Consider the following 25097-nt stretch of genomic DNA (forward strand, 5'->3'; position numbering starts at 1 on the left):
TGAATCTTTAAGACTCACCTGTTTTCAGTTCTTGTGGCATTATGAAAAGCTAGATTAACCACAGAATAAAAGCATCCAGCTTTAGATGCATGCAGTGATCTTGTTGGTCTCTCTCACATCTGTGTGTCTTCTCTGTTTCAGAGGCAGTGCAGCAAGCCTCAGGCCCTCTGCTGGTGGAGATTGTGAAAAGTCCCTCAGCCAGCCTGGGGATCAGCCTTACCACAACGATATACAGGAGCAAACAAGTTATCATTATTGACAAGATAAAGCCAGCCAGCGTGGTGGAACGGTAAAGCTTCTCTCTTTATTATACTCCACAGCTTAGCAGTTCCACAGACCCAAACACTCCACTGACACGATCTGCCTCCGTTTCACCCTCTCAGGTGTGGAGCGCTGCATGTCGGTGACATCCTCCTGTCTATAGACGGGACCAGCACAGAGCACTGCTCGCTGATGGAGGCCACACAGCTGCTGGCCAGCACCGCTGATGTTGTCAAACTGGAAATTCTCCCAGCGAGTCAGAGCAGACTTGCCGTCAGGCCGCAGGACACAGGTGAGACTCCGAGGTGACAGGAAAAAGACGACAGAGAGATGAGAGGATAGGTGTGGGGGGAAGAAGACATGATTTGAGATGAAGCAAGTGACATCTAGAGATCATTTAGGGCTGTAACTGACACGTATTTTTATAAAGAATACAATGTTTGGCTTTTAAAATGCAGAAAATGTTCTGAAATATGTTTTTCCAGACACGGACGTCTTCAAAATCCTTGTATTTGTCAACTGACCATCAAAAGGAACAAAGATATTTAGTTTGCAATCATATACAAAAAAGAAAAACAGCAAGTAAATTGAAAAGCTGTAATCAGAGAAAGTATGTTCTAAAAAAAACAATAGTGGGATTCAAAGGTCATCATCAGTCACATACACAAACAATATGGGTATTGACATACAGCGTAGCATACTCTTGAGGCTGTGCTGAAAGAAAAGTATCAATAAATAATGGTAATTAGACAAAAAAAAAGAAAGGGTAAAAATGTAGAGATACACAAAATACAAATCAGTGCAATCAGATGATGAAAAGGTGTCAAGTGACTACTGAACCACTCCACACCATCAATTTAAGGTTTTACGTAATAAAAAACCTATGAGAAGCTTATAAACTAAAACACTGATTAAAGACTAAACCAGAACCAGTTTTTCAACCTTTTGGACTTTACCAAGACAGGCGTCTGATTGGAGCCCCTCGTCACGTTCCGACGTCTCTGAGTTGATGTCAGTTTCACTTAAACGACATTTCTCCTCCAAACTTCTCACATGACCTTCTAAACAACCATTTGAGACCAAAAGAGGTGAAATTATCCAATTCACGAGTATAAATTAACTGTCCACAGGGGAAATTTTAAAAATTAGAGTCAGAAAGAAGAAAAGAAAAGAATACAGTAATGTAGACTTACAGATGTGTCTGTGCAGGTGTAGCGTTGTTTCTCTTTTCAGCTTCCTTTGGCAAACATTACTGTATGTGATTAGTATTAAAATATGTGCAAATTGGCTCAGTGTGTAGGGGGGCTTTGCAGATTTCCTTCGGTGAATGTCCACATGATTTAAATCTTATGAAAAAGTTGTGTGTTCACTGTGGAGGATATACAGTCGACAGGCTGTAGTTCCAGCACGTTGTCCTCTGCGCTGATTGCGCTGTGACTGATCTGCTCGTAGCTGTTTTACCTACAGCTGTAAGGAGCCTGGCTGCCTCCCAGCTGTCTTCATCCATGCGCTGTGAATCAGCCTCTGTGTGTGTGTATGTGTGTGTGCTGCTGGCCACAATCCCTCTGTCTTTGGGTACACACTGGGTCTCTTTTGCATACCAACAAGCCACACACACACACACACACACACACACACACACACACACACACACACACACACACACTGTCAGGGATCATGTTCGTGCCATGCTCTGTGGGCTTATTTCTGGGTCAGCAGCTGCAGGGTTTCCTTAACATGTGAGCATGGGAGGAATCATACAACATGACAAAGGGTAATAAGCTGCAGTTTAGTCTTCTGTGAGGGAGAGGCTGAGTCCTTTGGGTTTTTCTCTTGTGCATTTTTCCTCTGGCCCAGTCTGCTGCGCTCTACTTTAATTTGCCAAACGTCCATCTGTCTTTTATCCAGATTCTCTGGTGTATTTTTGAACAGTGTCAATGCAAGATTAAGTCATCTGAAAAGGGCAAAGGAATTTACACTTTCCAGGATTATTCAGTGATATAATTTAGCTGCATTTTACACATGTTGGCAATTGATCTGTCTCACATCAAACTTCAGCACAGGCATCACTTCTGTATGAAATTACAGGCATGTAACAGTTTCTCTTTTCGTGAATACAGCGCCAAGACGTTAAGATAAAACCATATTTTCACAGCTTCTTTTCCCCCCAGGAGAAGACATGATTATAAGATGCAATTTGTCTAATCTCCTGAGGGGATTTAATAAGACTGATACAGTGTGGCCACTGAGAGATTAGGAGGTAATGTTTCAGCGTTGGATCGAAAAAACACCATTTCTTGGAGAGCTTCCCCTAGGTGAGCTTAACGTAAGCTGCCAGAGCTTTACAGGTTTTTGATTGAGTCCAAAAGAAGCCGGTTCTCTGAAAAGGGCCAGAGGGTTTCTCCTGTGTGTAGTCTGATTACATACGGTTGGATTTAACCAGGTTCCCCTGAATGTGGCAAGCGCTACTGCAGTCATGCATGTTTTCCAGCAAATCCTCCATCCATGTGAGCAAGTCGTCGTGGATTAGACCCCTGCAAATGAAGCAGCGAGGATTACTGTCACATGTAACGCTCGGCGACGATTTGAGCTGCATGAAACTGTAAGGGGAAGTTAATTATTGAGGTGTGTGTCACACAGGAGGAGGTCACTTGTTTCCCTTTGAGAGCTTCACAGATACTCACAGGGTTATTATGCAAGAGGGACGCAAATGCCTTTCAGAATTAAAAAGGATCTCGTTCAAAGCAGTAAAAAGGTCACCGAAAATGTTTATTGTCACACAGGATTAAATTAAGATACATTTGGATCAAACTGCCTGCCAATCAGATTCAGAAGCACACACTGCATCATCAGCAATCAAGCTTTCAGCTGCACCCAATCAAGGTTGAGCCGCATGCCTCTATCACTTCCTGCTGAACACAACAACATCATGCCCAGCGGCCAACTGACTCACACTGTTTTTGCACCTTCTGGCTCTATTGAAAATGAAATCACAAAAATGATCTCCAGTTTGCACTTAGCTTTTTGGAAGCTTGCTCGTAAATGTAAGTTGTTTTTTTTTTTTTTTTTTTTTCAGCACTTCCCTTTCAAGCAAATTCAGCTCCGTGTGTCTAACTGATTCGGAGTTGCTCATCAAAATACATTGAACCACAGGATTTAATCTAGCGTACCGCGATGAAAACATTAAATATCAATTACTCCGCTCTGAATTCTCCTCCAGGCGCCTAGTGCCGTGGTTACAAATTTAGACACGGGAGTGAAAGCGGGATTTCATGGTCAGAATTTAGAAGAGAAAAAAAATGCGAGGAGTACATTTTGTTCACTTAACGGATGTGTTTGTCTCCATGCTGCTGCAGTAAAAGTGCAGAAGAGCAACCATCATCACTGGGACCAAAGCAGCAACTACTGCCATCCCCCACATGCCAGCCATAGCAAGACATGGAGCAGCCCGAGCCACCCACACAACCAGCAGGACCACTGCAAATGTAAGTTATCACTTGTGACAGCACTGCTGCTGGCGAGACACCATAACAGGAGCCCTTTTTCTTCAGCACGTTTGTTAAATCTTTTCTAAGAGGTTTACTCCAACACCGTTTCCACATTAGTTTTTCTTTGTGCATGTTTTTTTCCATGAGCGTATGCTGCTGCTGCTGTGGATGTGGATAAAATTGTCATGCTTCATGTGGTTTGTTCTCCCCGTGCCAGCCTTTTGATACGTGTGTGCTATGGCTCCTTTCAGCTCTGGTGAGTGGTGGCTTCTCCCCTTCCTCCACAGCCACTTCAGGCTTCAGCAGCCAGGGGAGCAACACGCTGCCCTGCCCCATCCCTCCCATCGCCCCCACCAGCCCCCGCAACTCCACCGGCAAGAGGAGGAACAGGAAGAAGGACCACAAGAGCTCACGTACGGCAAACTGCCTGCCTCTTCATTTTTTTGGTTCATATTAAACGGGTCGGTTCAACAAAATTAGGTAGTAAATGTTTTCTCATTTGAATCCTGTCTGTAGTGGTGCGGAGAAGATAGTTTAAGTTTTACTCTCTAAAGCAGGCTAAGTAACAGAAACGCTTCTCTGTGTATGTCACCATAAACTACAACCTGTACATGCATCAGTGGACATATAAACCACTACTAAAAAAGAAAATAAATAAATGTAATAGTTGTTTAAACAAGATGATCTACAGTCCTCACCATCACTGACTTGTTAGAGTTTCTATAAAGACTATGTCCCTGTTCAGACCAGGTATCAACATGCGTCCTGAGTGATCTGATCACGAGTGGACAGCTCTAAGTACAGGTGTGAACACCTCGGTGACGCATTGGGGACGCATTTGAAATCTCATCACTTGGACAACACGTGGAGGCGGTCCGGGCCGCATGTGACCACATACTTGTAGCCGTGTGTCACATGTGTGTTCACACTGAAGGACCGCCTACTCAACTGACGCACAACATAGAGAAGAAGATGAAGAAGAAGAAGAAGAAGAAGCAGCGACAACAGGCAGAATGGATCTCACACTGTCATTTCAGTGTAGTCCACTGTAATGTAAATCACGTGGCTGGGCTCCGTCACCTGTCTAAGTTAGCAGTGGATGTTTTTGAACATGCTGTTAACTAACGATCTAACTAGTAACCACAATATCCCTTGAATCCATTAACAAAATGTGAGGAGAAAAAGCGAGGAGAAACCTAGCAAACTTTGCGTAAGTTTGGGCTAATTCTAAATCATCCACGACTTCATCCATCATCCGTGGTGGAATTTTTGTGTAAGGAGAAGCTTTATAAACTTTGCCAAACAGTGTCTATGACAATTTCTTAAATATTTAAGTCTTCTTGTTAATTTGGCAAATGTTAAACATGAAGATATTTCTTTCTTTGTGTAAAACAACACTTTCATTGTTGTGCATTTAGGAAGGGAAATCTGATTACATGTGGTCGCTGTAGAAGCATGTTGACCATGTATGTGAATGCCAGGTGTGATCTGACAGACTTAAAGTTGTCCACTTTTGATCGGATCAGGACAGAGGTTGAAACCAGGTCTGAATTCCCTCTTTTTATTCCCTCAAAAACAATTTTCATCTTGCAACATCATCAGATTTAGCGTAAGCTAAACTTGGAAGGGGAACATGGTTAACATTACACCCGCAAAATCATCGGCATGTTAGCATTGTCATTGTGAGCTATACTCACAGCTATAAAAACTGTGAGCATCTTATAATGAAATTGTATTGGAGTGTCAGAAGCAATTGCAAAAAAATTATATGTAAAATTTAAAGGTGTCTTCAGGTCCAGATAGATTAAAGGTCCAGTGCGTGGGATTTAGTGGCATCTAATGGTGAGGTTACAGATTGCAACCAATAAGAACGCCCCTGATCTCTGCCTCTCCTAGGTTGGCTGCTAAAAACCTGAAATGCCAAATGGCACTTTGTGGAGTCAGTGTTTAGTTTTGTACCGTAGAAACAGGGTGACGGACCCTGTGGAAGAGGACCTGATCCCTCTGTAGATACAAAAGGCTCATTCTATAGCGGAAACAATTCTTGGTTTCAGGTGAATATATATATATATATATACACACAAATGAAAATATACAACAGATCCCTCTAAAACCTAAACATTAGACCTTTAAACTCCTTGTTTTTTTAATTGTTTGTAATTTACGTGAACTGGCCCTTTTTCGAAATTGTTCTGCCGCTCTAGCTGTTGAAACACCTTTCCCTTCTGCTTCGCCCCCTCACTGTGTGAACAGCTTTGACTGATCACTGACGTAAACATGACTGACACAAACTCTGATATGTGTCTCACTGCCTTTGTCGTCTCTGTGGGTGCATGTCTCTTCCCCTTACCCTCTTCCATTTTTTTTTTGTCTCCCACAATCTCTCTCTTGCTCTATTTATCTGCCACTTCTCTGCTAATATCTTTCTCTGATGTGTGTCCCCCTCCCTGCTTCCCCTCAGTATCTCTGGCGTCCAGTTCCGTCGGCCCAGGGGGGCAGGTTTTTCATGTGGAAACGAGCGAGGTCATCCTGAGGGGGGATCCACTCACTGGTTTTGGGATCCAGCTGCAGGGGGGTGTCTTTGCCACAGAAACCCTGTCTGCACCCCCAGTCATCCGCTTTATTGAGCCCGACAGCCCAGCCGAGAGGTAACGTGCCGAGACACCTAACATGTAAACTAATGTCACAGGGAGTCACCTTGAACCAGGCGGCCACAGCGCTAATCATTCAGCCACATGTGAAAAGGGCTAATTTTAGCCTGACGTCTCAATGAGTATTTCAGCTGAGGGCAGCCGCATTAGAACTGCATTTGTCTCATGCTGCAATTCACAGATTGAGGGGCAGGACCTATGAAGGGGTCACAAGATGGATTTTATGGGTCGCAACATGATTATAGGCAGAAAAACATGCTGCCTGCTTCAAAGTTAGCTGTGTTTTTTCAGACTTTCATCTAATCCGTCCTTTTTATTTATTTTTTTATTTTTTTTATTAGACAAACTAGCTGCATGGCTCTAGGGAGGGCAAAGTCAGTCGTTTGGTCCATCACGATTTGGTCCAGAATGGTCAATAACAGTTGGATGAATTGCTATGAAACTTTGTACAGACATTCATTGTCCCCTGAGGAAGAATCCTAATGATGCTAGTGGGATATCATGATGTTTCCTCTAGCACCACCATCAGGTTGACTTTCATGTAAAAAAAAAAAAAAATTGATTCTTGTATACTCACGTCACCCTTGGGATGAATTGTGTAATATTTTAATGTGATATTTTAATGTGTCCATTCATGATCAAATAGTTCAAACGTGTGGCAGATAGGAAGTATTTTGTAGGCTAACATGGAAGCTAGCATTGCCATGGTTCCCTCCACAAAAAGCTGTCTGTGAAGATTATTTTGCTGAACAAAATTTGTAAATATCATAATCCTGTTTAGCATGCTACAATGCTTAGCTAAGATGACGACCACGATAAACATTAAACCTGCAACACATCAGGATGTTAGCATTGAAAGCGATGGCATGCTAGCATACTGACATTAGCCATCAGCTTCAACTCTGTTGTGGTAATTAACAAACGTTAGCATGCCACCATTTTACTTTTATCCTTCAACACAGCAACATGTTTGCATTGTCATTGGGCGCATATTAGCATGCCGGCGTTAACACGGAGGTGGTGATAGCAACGTTGTTTTACTTTTTAACATTCTGAATAAAACATTTTTAAAAAAGGGATGAAAGCTCTTTTGTTGAACCGTAAACAACTGGTAGACACATGTATCTAGTAACTGGTCACAAGAATCAATGTTGCTTCGTTTTAAAGCGTCACAAGCCAAAAGAAGCTTTAGTTATGAAGTCAACATACTCAGCAGTAAGTTCAGTCTTAAGTGTTTCAGACTAATTTAAGCAGTCGTGTCCCTTCATAGATTTATCACACATTGTCCATGAGGCATCGAAGCAGCCAGTGTTCACTAATGGTGTTGTATCATATTGATCAGGACTACATGTTTCAGTCTAATTAACACACAGCTCCGCTCAGGCCAGCTCATTGTATCTGTCCTTGTCCTGAAAGATTAATGATGGTGTCTGTGCCCGAGGGTCCGGGGCCGTCTCCCCCGGGTCTTGTAACACGACGTAGTCCAGCAGCGGTCAGACAGGAGTGACTCAAGTACAGCATCTGACTGTGATGTTGGTGTTTCAGCCTCCACACAAGGTTAATGAGCGGCGGTTGGTTAGTGAATTAATATCAGTTGACAGTGCTTATGTGTTTGCAATTAGGGGTCTGATTAAATGTGTGATATGTGTGATTTTATTTTTCTTTTCCGCGTGTGCTCGTTGAGATGATTCATCTCTCAAGTTCATGTAAGGTCAGTGAGTCAGTGTGTATATGTCAAAGCCTAGAGGATGCATTTCATTTTATAGCTGACATTTTAAACATTCAGCCTACGTGACATGTGGTGTCACGCAGGCTGAATGCGTCACTCGTCAGAGTCTTCTTAACAAAAGCACAAAGACAAAGCTTTGGTGCTGCTAGTGGGCCTGTTGAAACGGTTAATAGATTCATTGATTTAGTTAATGGACAGGAAGTCAATCATCCAGAATGTTGGTAATTAATTGATGGTCCAAGTTATTGAGAAAACGTTTTTTTATTTCTAACATTTTTTTTTTTTTTTTTCAAATCAATATCTGAGACACTGATTCATGAGGAACTTTTAAAATTCAAATTTCTGATCGTTTTAATCATATTTTTAACTGTTTTGATTAATTAGCAACTCCCTATGTACCGGGTGTTTCTTTTATTTTGTCCATACTAAATCAATGAGGTTAAGCTAAATCAGCAGTTCTCAACCTTTTAAAGTCACAACCCAACAATGTTGGTGTTTACGCCTCCTCCCCACCCGGCACTATGACGTTTCACTCTCAACACCCTGAAAGTGCGAAGATTAAAGAAAGAAGATGTTTTTTGTGTATGTGTCCGATCAGTGCACACACATTTTGACTCTTACAAACACACTCAATAAAATCTATTTTAGGGTTAATTACATCACCAAACAGGCAGAACAATGAAAAACTTTCCCACTGTCTTAAAATTTGTCGTGACCCCCCCTCCTCCTTCAGGTCGCGAACCCAAGGTTGAGAACCAATGGGTTTAATTGCAACAACTCATCTCTGTAATATACAAGACAGTTCAACATCACATAAACTACATACTCCAAACAACCTGTAAAGTTGAACCTACACCAGTCTAAAATATAACATCATGAGCTTCATGACGGTAGGATTTATTACAGGGATTGTGTGTTACACTGCATTTGTTTTATCTAAATGTACCTAACAAATTGGCAGCTCACCCTTTCGTGCATGAATTATTGAACCGCAAAGTAAATTCACAAGTACCCTCAAACAAGTTAAATCTCATGTACGTAAATCTTTTCAATATACTTTTTTGAAGGAGCTGTGTTAATGAAGATGGTTAAATCCTCTTTTTTCTCAAAAAACCTGTTTGTTTTTTTTCTTTAACTTAATAACAGATGTTAGAAATTCTTTTTTACCAGATTTTAATATCTTTCTTGTACATCTCTTGTCTCTGACTTGAAATACATCCGTCCACTCCAGTGGACATTTTGCACCGAAGGGCATGTTCTGCCTATTGGGCCTATATTAAGATAAAATCAGCCTATATTTAGACACAATCTGAAGGCTATTTGATATCACTGTTTGATATAACTGCACTCAAGTGTAAATTATATCATCTAAAATAAAACTGACAAAAAAATGTCCCCTGGAGTGGACAGATGTGTTTTCAGTTTCATGTGTTTTATTTTTTTTTATAAATGGCACAAAAGTTGGAATATCTGGATAAAAGTATTTCTATTATCTTATTTAGATATTTTTTTTCTTTTTCTTTTTATACCCGTCTCTTTTTTTGGAGAATAACATGATAACAAGAGTTATTCCGAAGGCATTTGGCGCATCTCCCCTTCCCTCCATCAGTTTCTGATGCCATATCTCAAGATGACAAAGACATACAAAGATTATAATCAACTGCAATTGTAGACATGGCTCTAGGGATCCGCCACCAGGAGACTGGGACATGGTGCTCCAACTTAATTGGATTAAAAATGGCTCCGAAATATCTCTTTGCTGTAGTAGACACCATGCACGAAAGTTGTTTTTCGTATACTAGTGCAGTGCCCGTAAGAAAAGTGTATTCCTATAAAAAAAGTGGGAGGTTAAGCAGCTTTTTCATGGATGGCCAAATGAGGCTGTCTTTGAAGGTGGGACGTCAGGGATATTTAGGTTTGTTTTGACATCCGATATTCCAGGGTATAATTGGCTGTTTTTGACTATTTTTGATTTTGCCGTTATATTTCACCGTAAAAGCTATTTACTTGGTGTCATTATTTTCAGCACAACCTCACATGTGTGACTGTACAGTTATTTTTTCATTTTGACAAACTGTATTAACACAATGGACCTAAAATCACAAAAAAAAACAAAATCCGAGTAGAAAAAGTTAGATTTTTTTACTGTGAAAACCACAAATATGTTTAACAAACCTTTTTTTTTTTTTTTACTTGTAATGCAAATATAAATTGTTGTTTGCTAAATTTGTGCATACATTTAAAAAATGTACAAAGTTATATGTAACTATTTACATTTAAATGCAGGCAATGCTCAGGTCTGCCTGAGCTCCTTCCAGCTGAATGAATAGCTGCACTGCCTGCTCCACATTCAGCTTCTCCTCATTCTGACTCATTAAACAAAAAACCGACTCCACTACACACTAAACACACTACACCAAACACTACATAACACACTAACTACACACTCCAAACACGCTAAATGTCACAAATCTCTCAACTCTCAATATTGCTGTCTATACACCGACCGTCGTTGCATGTCAATCATCCGCCTCCCTCCCTCCCACAACTTCCTGTTCCTCAACAACCAAACTTGTTGCTTGGACACTTTCGTGACAAAAGCCTGTTTTTACCGTTTCTTCCTGCACCAGACACAAAGCAAACGTGACGGCAATGTTGGCGAAAAAGCGTGGCGGACATTATTTAGCTTAGGTCCGGTTTTGGACATGCCGATGCGTCCGGTCCGTCGCCTCGGGAGGTGGGTGTAGCTAGCTAGCGGCTAGCTACACACGAACATACACAGATTCCGATTCCACTTGGTTGTCCACGCATCTCCGGATCTCCTCAGACCCGAACAGACTCGGTCCGGACTCGTTTAATCTCATTAATCCACAGCAGTCAGTTTAGATGCACAGAACGGACCGAACCGCCGGCAAAATCCCGGTCCAGCTCGCTCCGCTGCAGGTATAAATCCGCTTGTTTCTCCAGGTACGTCGTGGGCTTGAGCTCTGCAGTGATTAGCTCTGGTGTGCACGTGACTGTGGTGGCTCTGGTGGACTATGCTCGGCGGAATTTGCAAAGCATTTATGAAATAATTTATTCACGGTATCATTGCAGTCCAAACAAATGCTTAGATGCACACAACTGAACCACGCAGCAGCCATGTTGAAAGTCTCGGGTCAGTGTGATCCTTATTCGCAGAGATATATGACTAACACACACACACACACACACACACACACACACACACACACACACACACACACAGATTCCGTGCATTTATAGATAGATGAAATTTGTCCTCGGGTCTCTCTTCTCAAAGATATCTTGATCTCAATGAGCCATCCTATTAAATAAAGCCTAACCGACTTGTTCACCTTTGGCTCTGGGAACTTTTTCTAACATTTAAAAGATTTGATTGTGGTGAAAGAAAATAAACATACAGTACTTTTCAATAATTATGATAATAGTTGCAGCCCTATTATAAATTCACAAGAAATGTCGTTGGGTATAAATGTCACAGGATGGTAATAACATCAAACTATATTTTTTATTATATAAAGGGCTAAAAATGCATTATCGTCTTTCTCTTTCTGTGTGAAGGTGTGGGCTGCTGCAGGTCGGGGACCGGCTGCTGTCCATAAATGGGATCCCGACTGAAGATGGCACTTTGGAGGAAGCCCATCAGCTACTCAGGGACTCTGCTCTGGCCAACAAGGTCACCGTGGAGATTGAATTTGACATCGCAGGTATCACGGCAGCAGATCCACCTCTCATTGTGAGATCTTGTTACAGTATTTGTACTCTCCCGCTAACTTTTTGGCTTTTCCTTTTAAATCCAAATTAGAGTCCGTGGTTCCCAGCAGTGGAACCTTCCACGTCAAACTGCCCAAGAGAAGAGGAGTGGAGTTGGGGATCACCATCAGCGGTGAGTCTGTCAGCATGGAGACGTACAGCAGGGGGCAGTGTCGCTCAATAATTCCCCACAGACCTGCACACTGTAAATCTACTTTTGAATCAATGTTCTGTGATCCATAAAACGCAGACGAGGCGAGGGCACATACCTCATTACCTCTGAATAATAGTTACTTACGCAAGTATTCATCACAACCCTTTTCTGCTCCAACTCTGCTCTGTAAACACAAACGGGAAGCTGAGATGAGGAAGTTGAGTGATTTTTAAGAGTGTTTACCCTCATATCACACATCCTAAAATACATTTTGAAAAACAAACACTGTAATTTTCTCTTGTGTTTAATCAGCAAGTAAGAAACCCGGCAAGCCCCTCATCATCTCTGACATCAGGAAAGGAAGCATAGCACACAGGTAAGTCCTCTCATCACACACAGCCCCTCAGTTCCGGCGGCGTTGACAGTTTCAGGGTGAACTAGTTTCTCTTATGTGGGATTATTCCTGAACAAAATAAAAATTGTTTTGTGAATCTACTGCGTAATACATGCCTAATTGGATTGAGCTATCAAAACTAGATCAGTGGGGCAGAGCAGCTGCATTTCAGAAGGGCTCAGTGTTGATTAGGTTGAGGGTGAGGTTACGGTCACCCCCCGATGGTCCCACTGAGACACCCGGGCTAATAGGATTCTCAAACTGAGTCAGAAGATGCAGCTCCCTGGTTCCCGTTAATAAGCTGTGATCCTCCCGCTCCTGTGTCCGGTAGAACAGGCACTCTGGAGCCTGGAGACAGGCTGCTCGCCATCGACAGCGTGCGTCTGGAGAACTGCACCATGGAGGACGCCATGCACGTCCTGCAGCAGGCCGAGGACATGGTCAAACTCCGGATCCAGAAAGACGAGGACAACATTGGTACAATACAATAATGACTTAAAAACGCCAAATATACTACGACCTGTGTATAAGCAGCAGGGTTAAGTTCCATAGACTCCATAAAATGAACTCAAATTTCTGAGCTTTATTTTTCTTATTTTCAACTCAGTTAACAATCTCATGACCCTTTTAGATTTATCTTGTGACCCTTAAGAGGGGAACGGACCCCCAGTTTGGCAACTATTTGCTTTGTTCATTTATTTAATTATTTTTTGTGGTTAATCGATTACTTATTCAGACCATCTGAATGTCCAAAAGTAGCTACAAATGTCTATTACAGGTTTTCAAAGCCCAAGTTTATGTATTCTGATGTCTTTTGTCACCTCACAGTCCAAGCTCCTAATATGTTAAAGGAAAAGTTCAACTTAAAATGAGATTTCAGTAAATATCTATTCGCCTCCATGACAATTGAACGTCAGAAGTTTCATAGTCCGAAAACGATTCTGGAGCTTCACAGCAAAACAGTGTTGCAGCGTTCTCCTTAACAACTGAAGTCGATGGGGACGTGTTGTAACATGAGATTGCTTCATATAGCTCGTCCATTGTAATGCCAGTCTCTGGAAGAAACAAGATCCCAAACTGATTGTGTGTCGGCTAACCTAAAAGTGTTGACTTGCATCCTGTATGAAATGGCAAGCTGCACCAGGGTGTAAACAACATCTCTTCAAATCAGTTTAGGATCTCTGGGCTCCAGGAGACTTGGATTAATCCAGATAAGCTGTATGGAGCCATTTTGTGATGTCTACGCTTTAAAACAAGTTCCCATTTACTTCAGAAAAATGCTACATCCATGTTTTGTTGTGAAGCTCCTGAAATGTTTGGTGGACTACCAGCTCTCACCATGTGGTTGAACAGATTCAGCAGGTTTATTAGAAAATGACTGCATTTACATTTTTTGGTTGAACTGCTCCTGTAAGTGTGACATTATAGAAATTTAAGAAAACCAGCATATATTATTGTCTCAAACCTAAAACCAGTGAAATGGGAAATGGTTACAGATTAATTTATTGTCCATTGCAATACTTTTATTGAGTAGTACATTGAATTCTTTCTATGAACAAAGCAGTAGACAGAAGTAAATATAAGCAGAGTTAAATAGCTCTTATTTGTCTATTTCCATCATAAAGTGTTCCACCCCCACAGGGTTTATAATGTTGAGTTTGATGCACCCTATCTACTGTCCCCCCTATGTGCTGTAGATGAGTTGGAGATGTCGGGCTCCATAATCTACACAGTGGAGCTGAAGAGATATAACGGACCACTGGGCATCACGATCTCTGGCACCGAGGAGCCCTTTGACCCCATTGTTATTTCCGGCTTGACCAAGAAAGGCCTGGCAGAGAGGTGAGGAGGGCAAGAGGTGAAGAGGGCAGGGGGCAGGAGGGCAGAGGTGATGTGATGTATGACAGGCAGGGAGTTAAGAATTATTTGACAAGATGGTGAGGCTTAAATCAGGCTAGTCAAGGCTGTCTCAGCCTCTTTTGGAAACTTAGTTTTTTCTAAGATAAACAAGACAGCCAACAATGGCTGTCTCGTTTTGTTCGGTAACAAGAAGCCCCTTTGTCTCCATCTCAGTCGGCGCACTGGCAGCCTGACAGGTTTTCCCGGCCTGCACGCCGGTACTGTCTGGTATACTCTGGTATCTCTGTCTCCTCTGCTCTCCTAACCCTGCAGGACCGGGGCCATCCATATAGGGGACAGAGTCCTCGCCATCAATGGGGTCAGTCTGAAAGGGAAGCCGCTGAGCGAGGCCATCCACCTCCTGCAGATGGCCGGGGAGTCCGTCACACTCAAGATCAAGAAACAAGCCGATCGTATGTTTTTATATTTCCCTCAGCTATTTATTTATTTGCATACAGATAAGATTGCATAAAACCCACAAAATGAAAAGACGAGAGGTCACGAAGCCGTCTGACTTGCACAACAAACCTTCCATCCCTCATAGAAAAAAACGCAACAATAAAAGTTAATATATTTTGGAAAATGAAAGAAACTTTGTCAGAAAGAAACACATAAAGAAAAAGTAACCACTCAATGGACAATGTCTGAGGGAGCAGTGGTTGCGTTGTTGTCTCATAAAGAAGGTGAAGACGATGAGCGTGTCTTTTCTTTTGTTTTCCAACTGTGGAAAATATATTCCTGTACACTGTATCAAATAATAATTAAATTTAATTAAATACAAATAAAATAACTAAATATAAGAAGGCAAAGTAAAAGCATTTTTAATTTTCACCACACTCAAAAACCTCACACACCCATTAGCCTGTCTAATGTTGTGTAAACAAAATTGTGAATTCTTAATGTTGAAAAGGTTTCTAAATGATGGCAGAAGAAGGTAAAATTATGTGATGATCTGTGATGATGATGATTATTTGTCACATAATGAAAGAAAGTTTTTCTGAGTCCATTTCTCCTGTGGAGGAACAAACTCACTTATGCCAACATGCATCTTCTGAGAAGAAGATTGAGAAAGAACTTCAAAGAAATAACTTTTTTATATTAAAGGTTCAAAACACACCAACATGAGTGAGGGGAGGGGGAGAGAGAGAGAGAGAGAGAGAGAGAACAAATTTCAGTATTGTTTTAAAACGTGGGTTAATTCAGCTTTTTAAGCTACACTTCATTATGCCATTAGAGAAAACTTGGGCTAAGTGCAGACAGTTGTCATACCACTAATGACCCTGTATGTACATGCAAGTGTCATTAGAAAAACAAATGCATAAAAACAACATTGCACGACTTCAGACATGTTCTGAAGCATAATCTCAGTGAAAGGGATTAAAAATAGAGTGCATTTCGTTCTCCTTTTATTTCTGACTTGTTTTGCTTTTCATTCGCAGAGTCGGACAGTCGTCACAGAACAGAGGACAGAGAAGCTGGGTTTTTAAGTGACCCCGAGGACGACCTCACAGACTTCCATAAGACCAGCAAACACTCGGAGGTCTACTCTGCCACTGTGCCCAGTATAGACTCTGCAATGAGCTCCTGGGATAGCTCGGGGTTTGACGCAGGCTATGGTAGCCAAGGTGAGGTCAACTGTTCACGTTCTCTATGTCTAAAAACATCCCATATCCTGTGTTGCCTCAAATGAAGTCAGTGGATTTTCTTGATTTTCAGGGACGTATCTTCACAAAGCATCCGATTTATTGCTCAATCCAAATGATTGGCGACGTACGAAGCACAGGAACCAAAACAGCTCCAGCTCCACAGGTCATCTCCACCACTCAGCGCTGTACGATGGGAGATATACTGAGGATGAGTGGGAAAAATTACCTGGGTAAGGTAACGCGCGTCTGCAGTCTCCTTCCTGTCAACATCTCGCTTCATGTCAGTGCAGCTTTAAGTGTCTTTCAAAGTAAAGGGCATATTTAATTTAAATCGTGTTCTGTGCACAGTGGTGGAAAGTACTGATGTTCAAGAACTGTATTGTAATACTGTAGATTATCAGGCTACGTAGACTTGGGTATTTAAATTTGATGCTCATTAGTTGCTAAAAACTTCTTAAATTATTACTCTTTTTGTGTATTTTCAAGGAAGTAACACATAATACTGAGTAATATGCTTAACAAGAACACTAAGTACTTAATTACTAAGTACTTACTCTTTATGTGCACCTTCAAGTAGTGACACATTATTCTGAGTAGTTACTCATTAGTTACTAATAACTATCACAAGTTACTGGCTTGTTACTCTTTTTGCTCTCAAAGTATTCCCTCATTGCTTCATGGTTACGTCAATTGGCCACTGAGTTTTTACTATGAGATGCCGATTCAGCAGTAATACATTTGTAATTTTACTTTTGTACTTTTTCCACCACTGTGTTTTAAGTAAAAACTTTTGTGATTACTTTTTTTTGTAAAACTTCTTTTCCTCTTCTTTGTGTTCAGAGGCAAACTGAATTATTTTCTCTTCATCTTGTGTTGTATGCTGCCATGTTTTGTGCATTTCCAAACTGTCCTTTTTCTCTTCTTTCTCAGGTATTCTCTTTCTCATCTGCTTTACTAACTGCCCACGAGCTCTTTGGTGTCTCACATAGATGCATCTTTTTCTGTCACCCCCCTTTGTCCGCACCAAAAAAAAAAAAAACGTTGCCCTCAGAAAGCACCTAAAGCGCCCAAGGATACATCAGCCTTATCTGTCTCTTCACACTTCTTCTTCTTTTTTTTTTCCTGAACTTTTGTGTCACACGCTTTCAGTTTTCTTTTTGGCCGACGTTACTTTTGTAAAATTGAAAAAAAAAACTTTCTAAAGGCTTTGTCTAATCTAGCGGACTCATCAGCCTTTGAGCTGCCACAAGTGGGAGAATTTACGGTAAACCCTCATTGTGAGAGATTTTCCAAAGGAACTCTCCGGCACGCAGCACAAAAACTGCATTTCCCACGCTGCACCGGCCTCAAGACCACAGGGCTGCTCTCATGTTCTGGTTCCTGCGTTGTCATAGATTCGTCAGCCCCCCTCGTTGCCAGGGCACCCTGAACCAGGATGACAGCTTCTGGTCCCAGGCTCTGCAGGACCTCGAGACCTGCGGCCAGTCGGAGATTCTCAGGGAGCTGGAGGTAGGCCCGCCCCCCGTCTGTCATCTCCACCCCGACATCCTCCTCCATCTGCTTTGTCCTACTCATGTATTCATAAATGGGTGTCAGCCTAAGTGACCATGCCAGATGAAGCATTATGATAATCACCAGAGTGTGTAATCTGTTATTAAATCTGACAGGCCAGGCACCTGCTGCCATACTGACCGGCTTTTGCCTCGGCCTCTAATCGGGCTCTGTGTTCATGAGAGGTTAAATGTTTGTGTGTTCCAGTGGAAGTCTTTTATTTAAATTTTAACCCGTGATGGCCTAATGGTCCCCTGTGATTTCTGTGATTTACTTTTTCAGGCATCCATGACAGGTAGCGCTCTCAGTCTGTACCTGGAGGAGACGAAGACCAACGAAGACTCAATGTTTCCTCCTGAAATCAGTCCCATTAAAAGCAAGGGACTCCATGGCGAGTCTAAGAACAAGAGCATCCTGAACGTGTCGATTAGACGCAGGGACGTACCATCGCCGGGCAGAGGGGACCCCCCTGATCTTGTGTCCCCTACCCCCCTGGCGCTGCACAAGGTAGCTCTACGTTAGGATGGACAATTTTAAAACAGACCTAACCCTTTAACCCTAACAGTAAAATTGTACATGATAACGCTTTACAGTCAATATATCACGGTGTCAATACATGAGGCAGACCAATGGAAAACCCTACTCAGTGCCCACATGTGGGTATAAAGTAAACAATACAGGGAACAAGGGGGTCCATTAAAGGTTATAACACTGAATACCAATGCTGCGTAAGCGTAACCCTAACCCTGTTCCTCAGTATTTAATCTTTTTTTTTTTTAATAATTAGACATAAACACGTTCTTAGATATGTGTAAAGCCGCAACCCTCTCCCCACACTGATCAAACTATTTAAAGTCCCCCATATACTTAAAAAAACATTGACGTATTTCACCACCGGAAAGGTGGCCCTCGCATAGAACTAGGCTTTCTATGCAGTATAAAGATGCAAATGCTTTTGAAATTAAAAACTTTAGTGATTCAAACACTCGGCACACAGATCCTCGCTCTCGAATATTTAATATTTGTGTGCATCTGAAGCGTTGATCACTGATCTGTCAGCTGCACTAACAGCTCGATGAACCTGTTATAAACAACAGCATCCTGAGGGAATCTCCCCATTGTGAAGTTTATACCTGCGTGCCTCCTTTACTTGACTCCCTGTGCCTGTCGGTACGGTGTAACTGGACCCAGTGGACACCTGGCCAGTCAGGACTTGCAGTGTGTACGACGAAAACACACAACACTCATTAAACTTTACCTTATCAGCTGCACATGCTGTGACCTCGGACTGCCTGCATACTAGTTGGGCGTCATCTGTGCATCTCGCTGTGCCGCGTTTTGACTGACTGGGCCGAGGCTCAGGCAGTATTGACAGACCGCATCTCAGTCCTGCGGTGTGGAAATTAACTGTGTTTAGAGTTGACACATCTGACATGATATCATGGAAAGTCATCACAAGTCCCCCCATAAAGCAGTTTCTTGTTATGGGTAAACCTGCTGACCTTGTTATATTAGTGCAGGTCTATTTCCAAAGAGAAACAAGTGACACATATAAGCATATGTCTGTGGAAACAGTAACTGTTTAGTATATAAAGAAGGTGACAGTGCTGACACCTGCACAGCACTGTGAGTACATCTGGGTGCTGAATTTAAAGGAATAATCCCACTTTTTCTTAGAAAGCACTTTTAAGAACAGAGCTACAAGGATCTTTGCACACATGAGAAAGTCACAAGGAGATTCAACAACGGCAATTACAACAACAGAATGAATAAAATGCATCGTTTCCAGTCAATGACCCTGCAGCAAGAATCTTTAAACCTAGCCTATCATAGCTTAGCTTAGTTTAGCATACGCTCTAGGAGGCCACTGTGCATGAGGAAAAATAAACATGATGCAACATGTTAATTTGTGTGTCAGGATGCTTATAGAACCATTAGAATAATAAATAAAATAAAAAATTATGCATAGGTCCCCCCAAAAAATGTAATCCATAAGCTTGTATTGTGAAAGAGGTGGCTGTAAAAACTGTCAGTTGAAAAGTTTGACTATAGTGAGTTAAGCCATTCAGCCTAATAAAAATGGGAGATTCGAGAAAGATGAAATCATTTTACTTCTATTTAAGTAAGCCGGGCGCTAAACCAGAGGGTAGCCGGCTCTGTCAGCAGAAGTCTTTAGTGCACACGCTGTATGGGACGCACAAGTCTTTTATGCTAAACTGAATTAACTTTTAATTCTTGAATTCTTTATTTCTGAAAAGGGACAGTGTGCATTGATCAACATCCATATGCAATTGCTGCCGAGTTGGCTGTACGGCTTTTTTTCCATCGGCAGGCCTTTCGCATGACGTTAAATGGGCATCCTAGAACAAATAAAATTAAATATAATACAATATGTACGAAACAAACATAATACAGTACTGGCATGAGAGTGCAAAATCCATCTTGATATGATACAGGTGGATAAAAATAGTCATTAGTTCACTTCAACGAATAACATGATGTTGGTACTGAATTCTACTGATGTATGGGTGATATCAATCTTCTCGTCTTGTATTCTGTGTTCAGTTTCCTTTTTAAATGCCTCAACCGGGGGTTAAAGACAAACATCACATTAGAAGCTGTTTTCTTAGACAAGAGCACTGATCTTAGAGACAATTATTAGTGTAAAGCTGTTTTAGAAACGAGGAGGCAGTGGGCTCTAATAAAAGACGCTATTAAGTGCCTATAGTACAAATTTCTAATGTTTTTTTTACTTTACTATAAAATTATGATACAGCATATCAGGCCCTCTGCCACGTAGATTTTTGAACATCCCTCAACTTTGTACGAAGTTGCTTGCGCAGCATCAAAGCCTCCAGCTACATAATCATGAATACGTGCTGAGCTGTCGACCTCTGTGTAACAGTGACGTTCCTCTGTGTTTGCAGGTGACCATAAGGAAGGACCGTGAGAGCCATGACTTTGGTTTCAGCGTATCTGACGGGCTTCTGGAGAAAGGGGTGTTTGTCAACATGATCCGCCCGGATGGGCCCGCTGACCTGGCAGGGTTGAAACCTTTCGACCGCATTCTTCAGGTACTGTAAAGTTGTGTTTTAATGAAATTATACATTGTTGGGAAATTTTGCTTATCAGAGTTGGAGTTGGATAAGAGGATAAATACATCTGGAAATATGCTGTCTTAATTTAGAATGTTAGACAAATACATTCCTAGCACCCTCATGTCTATTTAATAAATATGAAGCTACAGCCAGGAGATGGTTGGCTAATTTAGTGTAACAACTGACAACAATAGTAAGCAGCTGGCGTACTCATGTGAGTTATTTTATAGGTTCCGCACTTAGCTTTTAAAGGGTAACTCCGCCAATTTTACACAAATGTTTTTACAGGTCATGGGGAGTACTGCAGCATATGTAAAAAAATATATATCGTTATTGGTGTTGTTGTTGTTATTATTATTATTATTATTATTATTAGTAGTAGTAGTAGTAGTAGTAGTAGTAGTAGTAGTAGTAGTAGTAGTAGTAGTAGTTATATATAAAAAAGTAGTATAACGCCCTTTGTGGCTCGAGAGGAAGGTGCATATTAAACTGTCTCCGGTGATTACTCCAGTCACCCAGTGGCTAAGTTGCATTGTGGGTAATGTATGCACGGGTTTAAAAAGCAGTCCACTGATCTATCATCGCAATTATAACTGATGGCCTTTTTTTATTTCACTCATTCTTCTTCTTCCTTTTTTAAAACCTGGCACCCACATTACCCACAATGCATCTGGAGGCAGTTTATCAGAGTAGATGCAGCTTCCTCTGGAGCCACAGAAGGCTTTAGAGTGCTTTTTTGTTTTTGCATATGCAGCAGTACTCCGATGACCTGTAAACACTTTGATGTGTAAAATTGGTGGAGTTGCCCTTTTAAATATGAGGGATGTTCTCTCATCTTTATGCTTTTTTGTTGCAGTTTTCTAAACAGTCTCGCTTACAGCTCATAATGTTATGCAAACATTTATTTTTTATTTTTTTTTAATTTCACTCTCACTAGTAGCAATGAGCTAATTTCCCAGCACATCAAACTATTCCAGTTAGATAAATGTGAATGCAGTAACATGTTGACTGAACGATTTTGTTGATTCTGATCTTGCAGGTGAACCGTGTCAGGACCAGAGACTTGGACTGTTGTCTAACCGTGCCCCTAATTATAGAGGCAGGAGACTGCCTGGACTTGGTCATTAGCAGGAATCCACTGGCAGCAGGGGACACCGGGCTGCCCGACGACTGTGACGACCCCTCAAACTCGCTGTTCTGCTTTCCAGAGCGCCGGACCAACAGCATCGCCCTGTGACCAAGGATGGGCACTTTTTTAACACGCTGCGGCGCCGGGACCTCGCGCACGTTGTGCGACGCTTGGCTTTTTTGTTTGTCACATTGTACCTCTGAGACAGACCTTCACACTCATGTTCAGCACGCAGAGCATCCAAAAACAGTCACTCTCTCCGCCTGGAAGCATCTCTCACTTACAAAGTTACAAGTACATGTGTTCACTAATGCCAGTTTTAGTCACTGTGTTCACATGATGCAGTTCAGAGGAGGCTCTGGCTTCAGGGCAGGCCGTTCCCCCCTACACCCCACCCCCCACCCTCACGTCCCAACTGCTTCCCTCTCCAGAGGCACAGCCACATGCAGGGTTATATAACAGGGAAGTCATAGCATCTGACTGAGCCAGGATGTCAACACACACGCCTGAGCTCTGGAGAGAGTCAAATGCTGCACACATACACTCACACACACACATACACACACACACACACACACACACAGACACTGCATGTATTTACTATCCTTTGCTTTAACAAGCTTCTTTCTCCACACTTACACTGACCCAATCGTGTCTTTCTTTTTAACTTGACACGTAACACGCACATGCTTTACGTGAAACACACACACACACACACACACAGGTGTTAATAGACTCAAGGTTCAAGCCACATCGTGCATATTTGAGTTATTTAAGCCATTAGTTGGCTCACTGCCCTCATTTCCAGCCGCTCCTCCACACTGCCTGCCCTACAGAAGGGACAGTGCCTCCAAATAGACAGAAATGCTCTCTGCTACTTGCCAAGTATCATGACCGTATTTTAAAGGCCCCTTATATCGTAATACCAGGAATGCTTGTGAAGACACTCTAACCTTTCTGTTTTAAAGTGGGTGTCCCTTGATGGATGAATACTTTCTGAATGGTTCCAGAGAGACTCCGGCGTTCAGAGATAATGTTGCATTTAGATTTTCAAATTTTTTTTTTTGTTCATCTTGACGACTCAGCCACGTGTTTTTAAGATGTTTTCAGTTTCACATTCTGCACACGTTTCTTTTTTCAAAGCTGCATTTGCACGTAACACACGTTGAGATCTTCCCTTTCACTTCTTTACGTTTTAATTTCACTGTGTTTTCTGTTTGTGGCATTGCACCAGAATGACTTATAGGCTGGTTTTGTGGTCCATCACCGATGCTTCCTTTTGATTTTGTTGTCACTTTCACATCTGACTGGATTTGATTCATCAGTTGTACTCCTCTCTGCAGGAGCAGTTTTTCCTGACAGTATCTTTCAGCATGTTAGGCATGCAGACGATTTGCTTTGTTCTGTATACTCAAACGACATTTGGAGTAATCCGTTTGCTCCAACAGGGTCTTGGTGAGTGTGCTCCCCTTTTTTTTTTTTATATTCTTTTTTTTAATCATGATATCGCAAAATCTGGCCTGTTGATCCAGCTGCCTGAATTACATGTTTCGTGTACGACAGGTTGATGTGAAGATAGCTGCTCCTTCCTTTTTAGAGCAGCGTTACGGACTGATTCATCCTTGGGACAGTAACTTTGTTCAGTCTGATTTCAATCTCGTGTTATATTAAATGTCATGTTGTATACAGAGGCCTATTTTTAAGGTTTTATATTATTTTACTGTATTGTAGCTTTATTGTACTGTATAATGTACCATGGTATGCAGTGCTTTATTTTTTTATTTACAGTACATGCACATACAGTATAGTATCTTCATGTAAGCTGTGATGCTGAATGTGGCTGCACATTTTATTATTTATCTTATTTCGGTGTATTTCCACATCCTGAACATGTCAGGAAAGATTTACTGGATATTATTTTTGTTATTTAATTTATTATATATTAAGAAATGTATTTCTTTGTATCAGAATAAAGTTATGAAACCCGGTTGACTTGGCTCTGGTTTCCAAACAGTGTGTTCAATTGTGTGTTTTAATTTAGCTCCCATCAAAACTAGATCATGCACACTGACCCGAAAAGTCTGCGAACAAACAGATTTTATGTGGGTCAGTTGGTCAACCGCTTTGATCTGGACTGAAATATCCCAGCAACTGTTTAATGGATTGCATTGAAATTTCATTCAGACATTTGAGTTACACTGGAGCTGAATTGTCATCTCTTTGGTCATCAGCTGACTCTTCATCTAGTAGCATCATCGGATCAGTTTTTTTTATGACCAAACTTGCACAACCGGTACCCATTAATCCCAGATGAACTGGCAAATCTTTGCATGCTAACATGCTCAGCCGTGCTGGTCCACATTGTACACGCTTAAAACAAAATTATGCAACTTTTTAACCTTGAAATAACAGCTTCAAAATCATTGATGTTACAGTGTCTTATAATAGGGTGAAAGGTGTTTCTGTCTCAGCCTCTCTGCCTCACTATCACTTATTTCTTCCATGTAACTTCAGTGAGAGGGTTGGATCGCAGCATTACATGTTTACTACAACATACAAGTTTTCGACACATGACATTTTTGTGACGTAATGAGTTTTGTTTGTTGTTGGCACTTGCATTGCATCTGACAATTTGCTACAGACCGGTGATCTGTATCAACGACAGTGGTGTTGCACTCAGAAACTGCGTGATCCGCCAAGTCGCACTAAAAGCAAATTCGTACATAGTGCTGCTTCAATGTCAGCATGTAAACCTTGTGTGTTTAGGCCATGAGTGAGCATCAGTAGCCCTAGTTTTTACAGTGTGTCCAGTATTGTTGGCACTAGTCGGCTGTTGCAGTGGCTTTTCGGCCACCACAGCCATGTTAAATCTCCTGTGGATGGTGATGGTGACAGAAAAATCTCGGATTGGCTGTTTGGCTAAGTGACTCAGAGCAAGAGAGTAGAAACAGAATAAGAAAGGGAGGGCCTGTAGTACCCACATGTGGTTTCTCCTTATTCTTCACCTCCACCTCTTCACACAATGGCATATACATATTCCCAAATAGAGGTGGCATTATTAGGGTGTTACCTGGTACAAGCTAGCTGGCTGTCTTCGTAGTGTTTGCGTTGTGTCCAAGTGCAGCATTCTTCAAGATACTGAACAGGCGACTCAAGTCAACCTTCACCTCAGTTTACATGTCTCTCATTTGACTCTTCACAGAAATGTATCTGTATGCTCAGATAACGTCCTTTCACAAAGCGCTGTCCCATTTCAACGAAGCGTTTCGAGCGCTCCCTTCCACCCGCACTGAGTCACCTTAGCTGATCATCCAGGTGACGCA

General features: G+C 41.7%; 1 protein-coding gene across 7 annotated transcripts in view; it reads left to right on the forward strand.

Moving 5' to 3' along the window:
* LOC115585144 (glutamate receptor-interacting protein 2-like) overlaps nt 1–23782 on the forward strand; it is a 37733-nt gene extending 13951 nt beyond the window's left edge. For 6 of the 7 annotated variants that reach the window (XM_030423286.1, XM_030423284.1, XM_030423285.1 and 3 more), the window contains 17 exons: nt 142–289; nt 384–553; nt 3618–3746; nt 4001–4162; nt 6211–6397; nt 11712–11857; nt 11956–12036; nt 12370–12433; nt 12783–12928; nt 14149–14293; nt 14624–14763; nt 15790–15975; nt 16067–16226; nt 17391–17505; nt 17830–18054; nt 20475–20621; nt 21685–23782. In XM_030423286.1, coding sequence (XP_030279146.1) covers nt 142–289; nt 384–553; nt 3618–3746; nt 4001–4162; nt 6211–6397; nt 11712–11857; nt 11956–12036; nt 12370–12433; nt 12783–12928; nt 14149–14293; nt 14624–14763; nt 15790–15975; nt 16067–16226; nt 17391–17505; nt 17830–18054; nt 20475–20621; nt 21685–21882 — 2549 coding nt within the window. In that variant the 3' untranslated portion in view covers nt 21883–23782. Of the gene's footprint in view, nt 1–141; nt 290–383; nt 554–3617; nt 3747–4000; nt 4163–6210; nt 6398–11711; nt 11858–11955; nt 12037–12369; nt 12434–12782; nt 12929–14148; nt 14294–14623; nt 14764–15789; nt 15976–16066; nt 16227–16926; nt 17178–17390; nt 17506–17829; nt 18055–20474; nt 20622–21684 lie in introns of those variants that run through there. The other variant, XM_030423292.1, reaches the window with a different exon arrangement.
* Nucleotides 23783–25097: the final 1315 nt, after the last annotated feature.

The sequence above is a fragment of the Sparus aurata genome, chromosome 7 (assembly GCF_900880675.1).
Source record: "Sparus aurata chromosome 7, fSpaAur1.1, whole genome shotgun sequence".
Taxonomy (NCBI): Eukaryota; Metazoa; Chordata; class Actinopteri; order Spariformes; family Sparidae; genus Sparus; species Sparus aurata.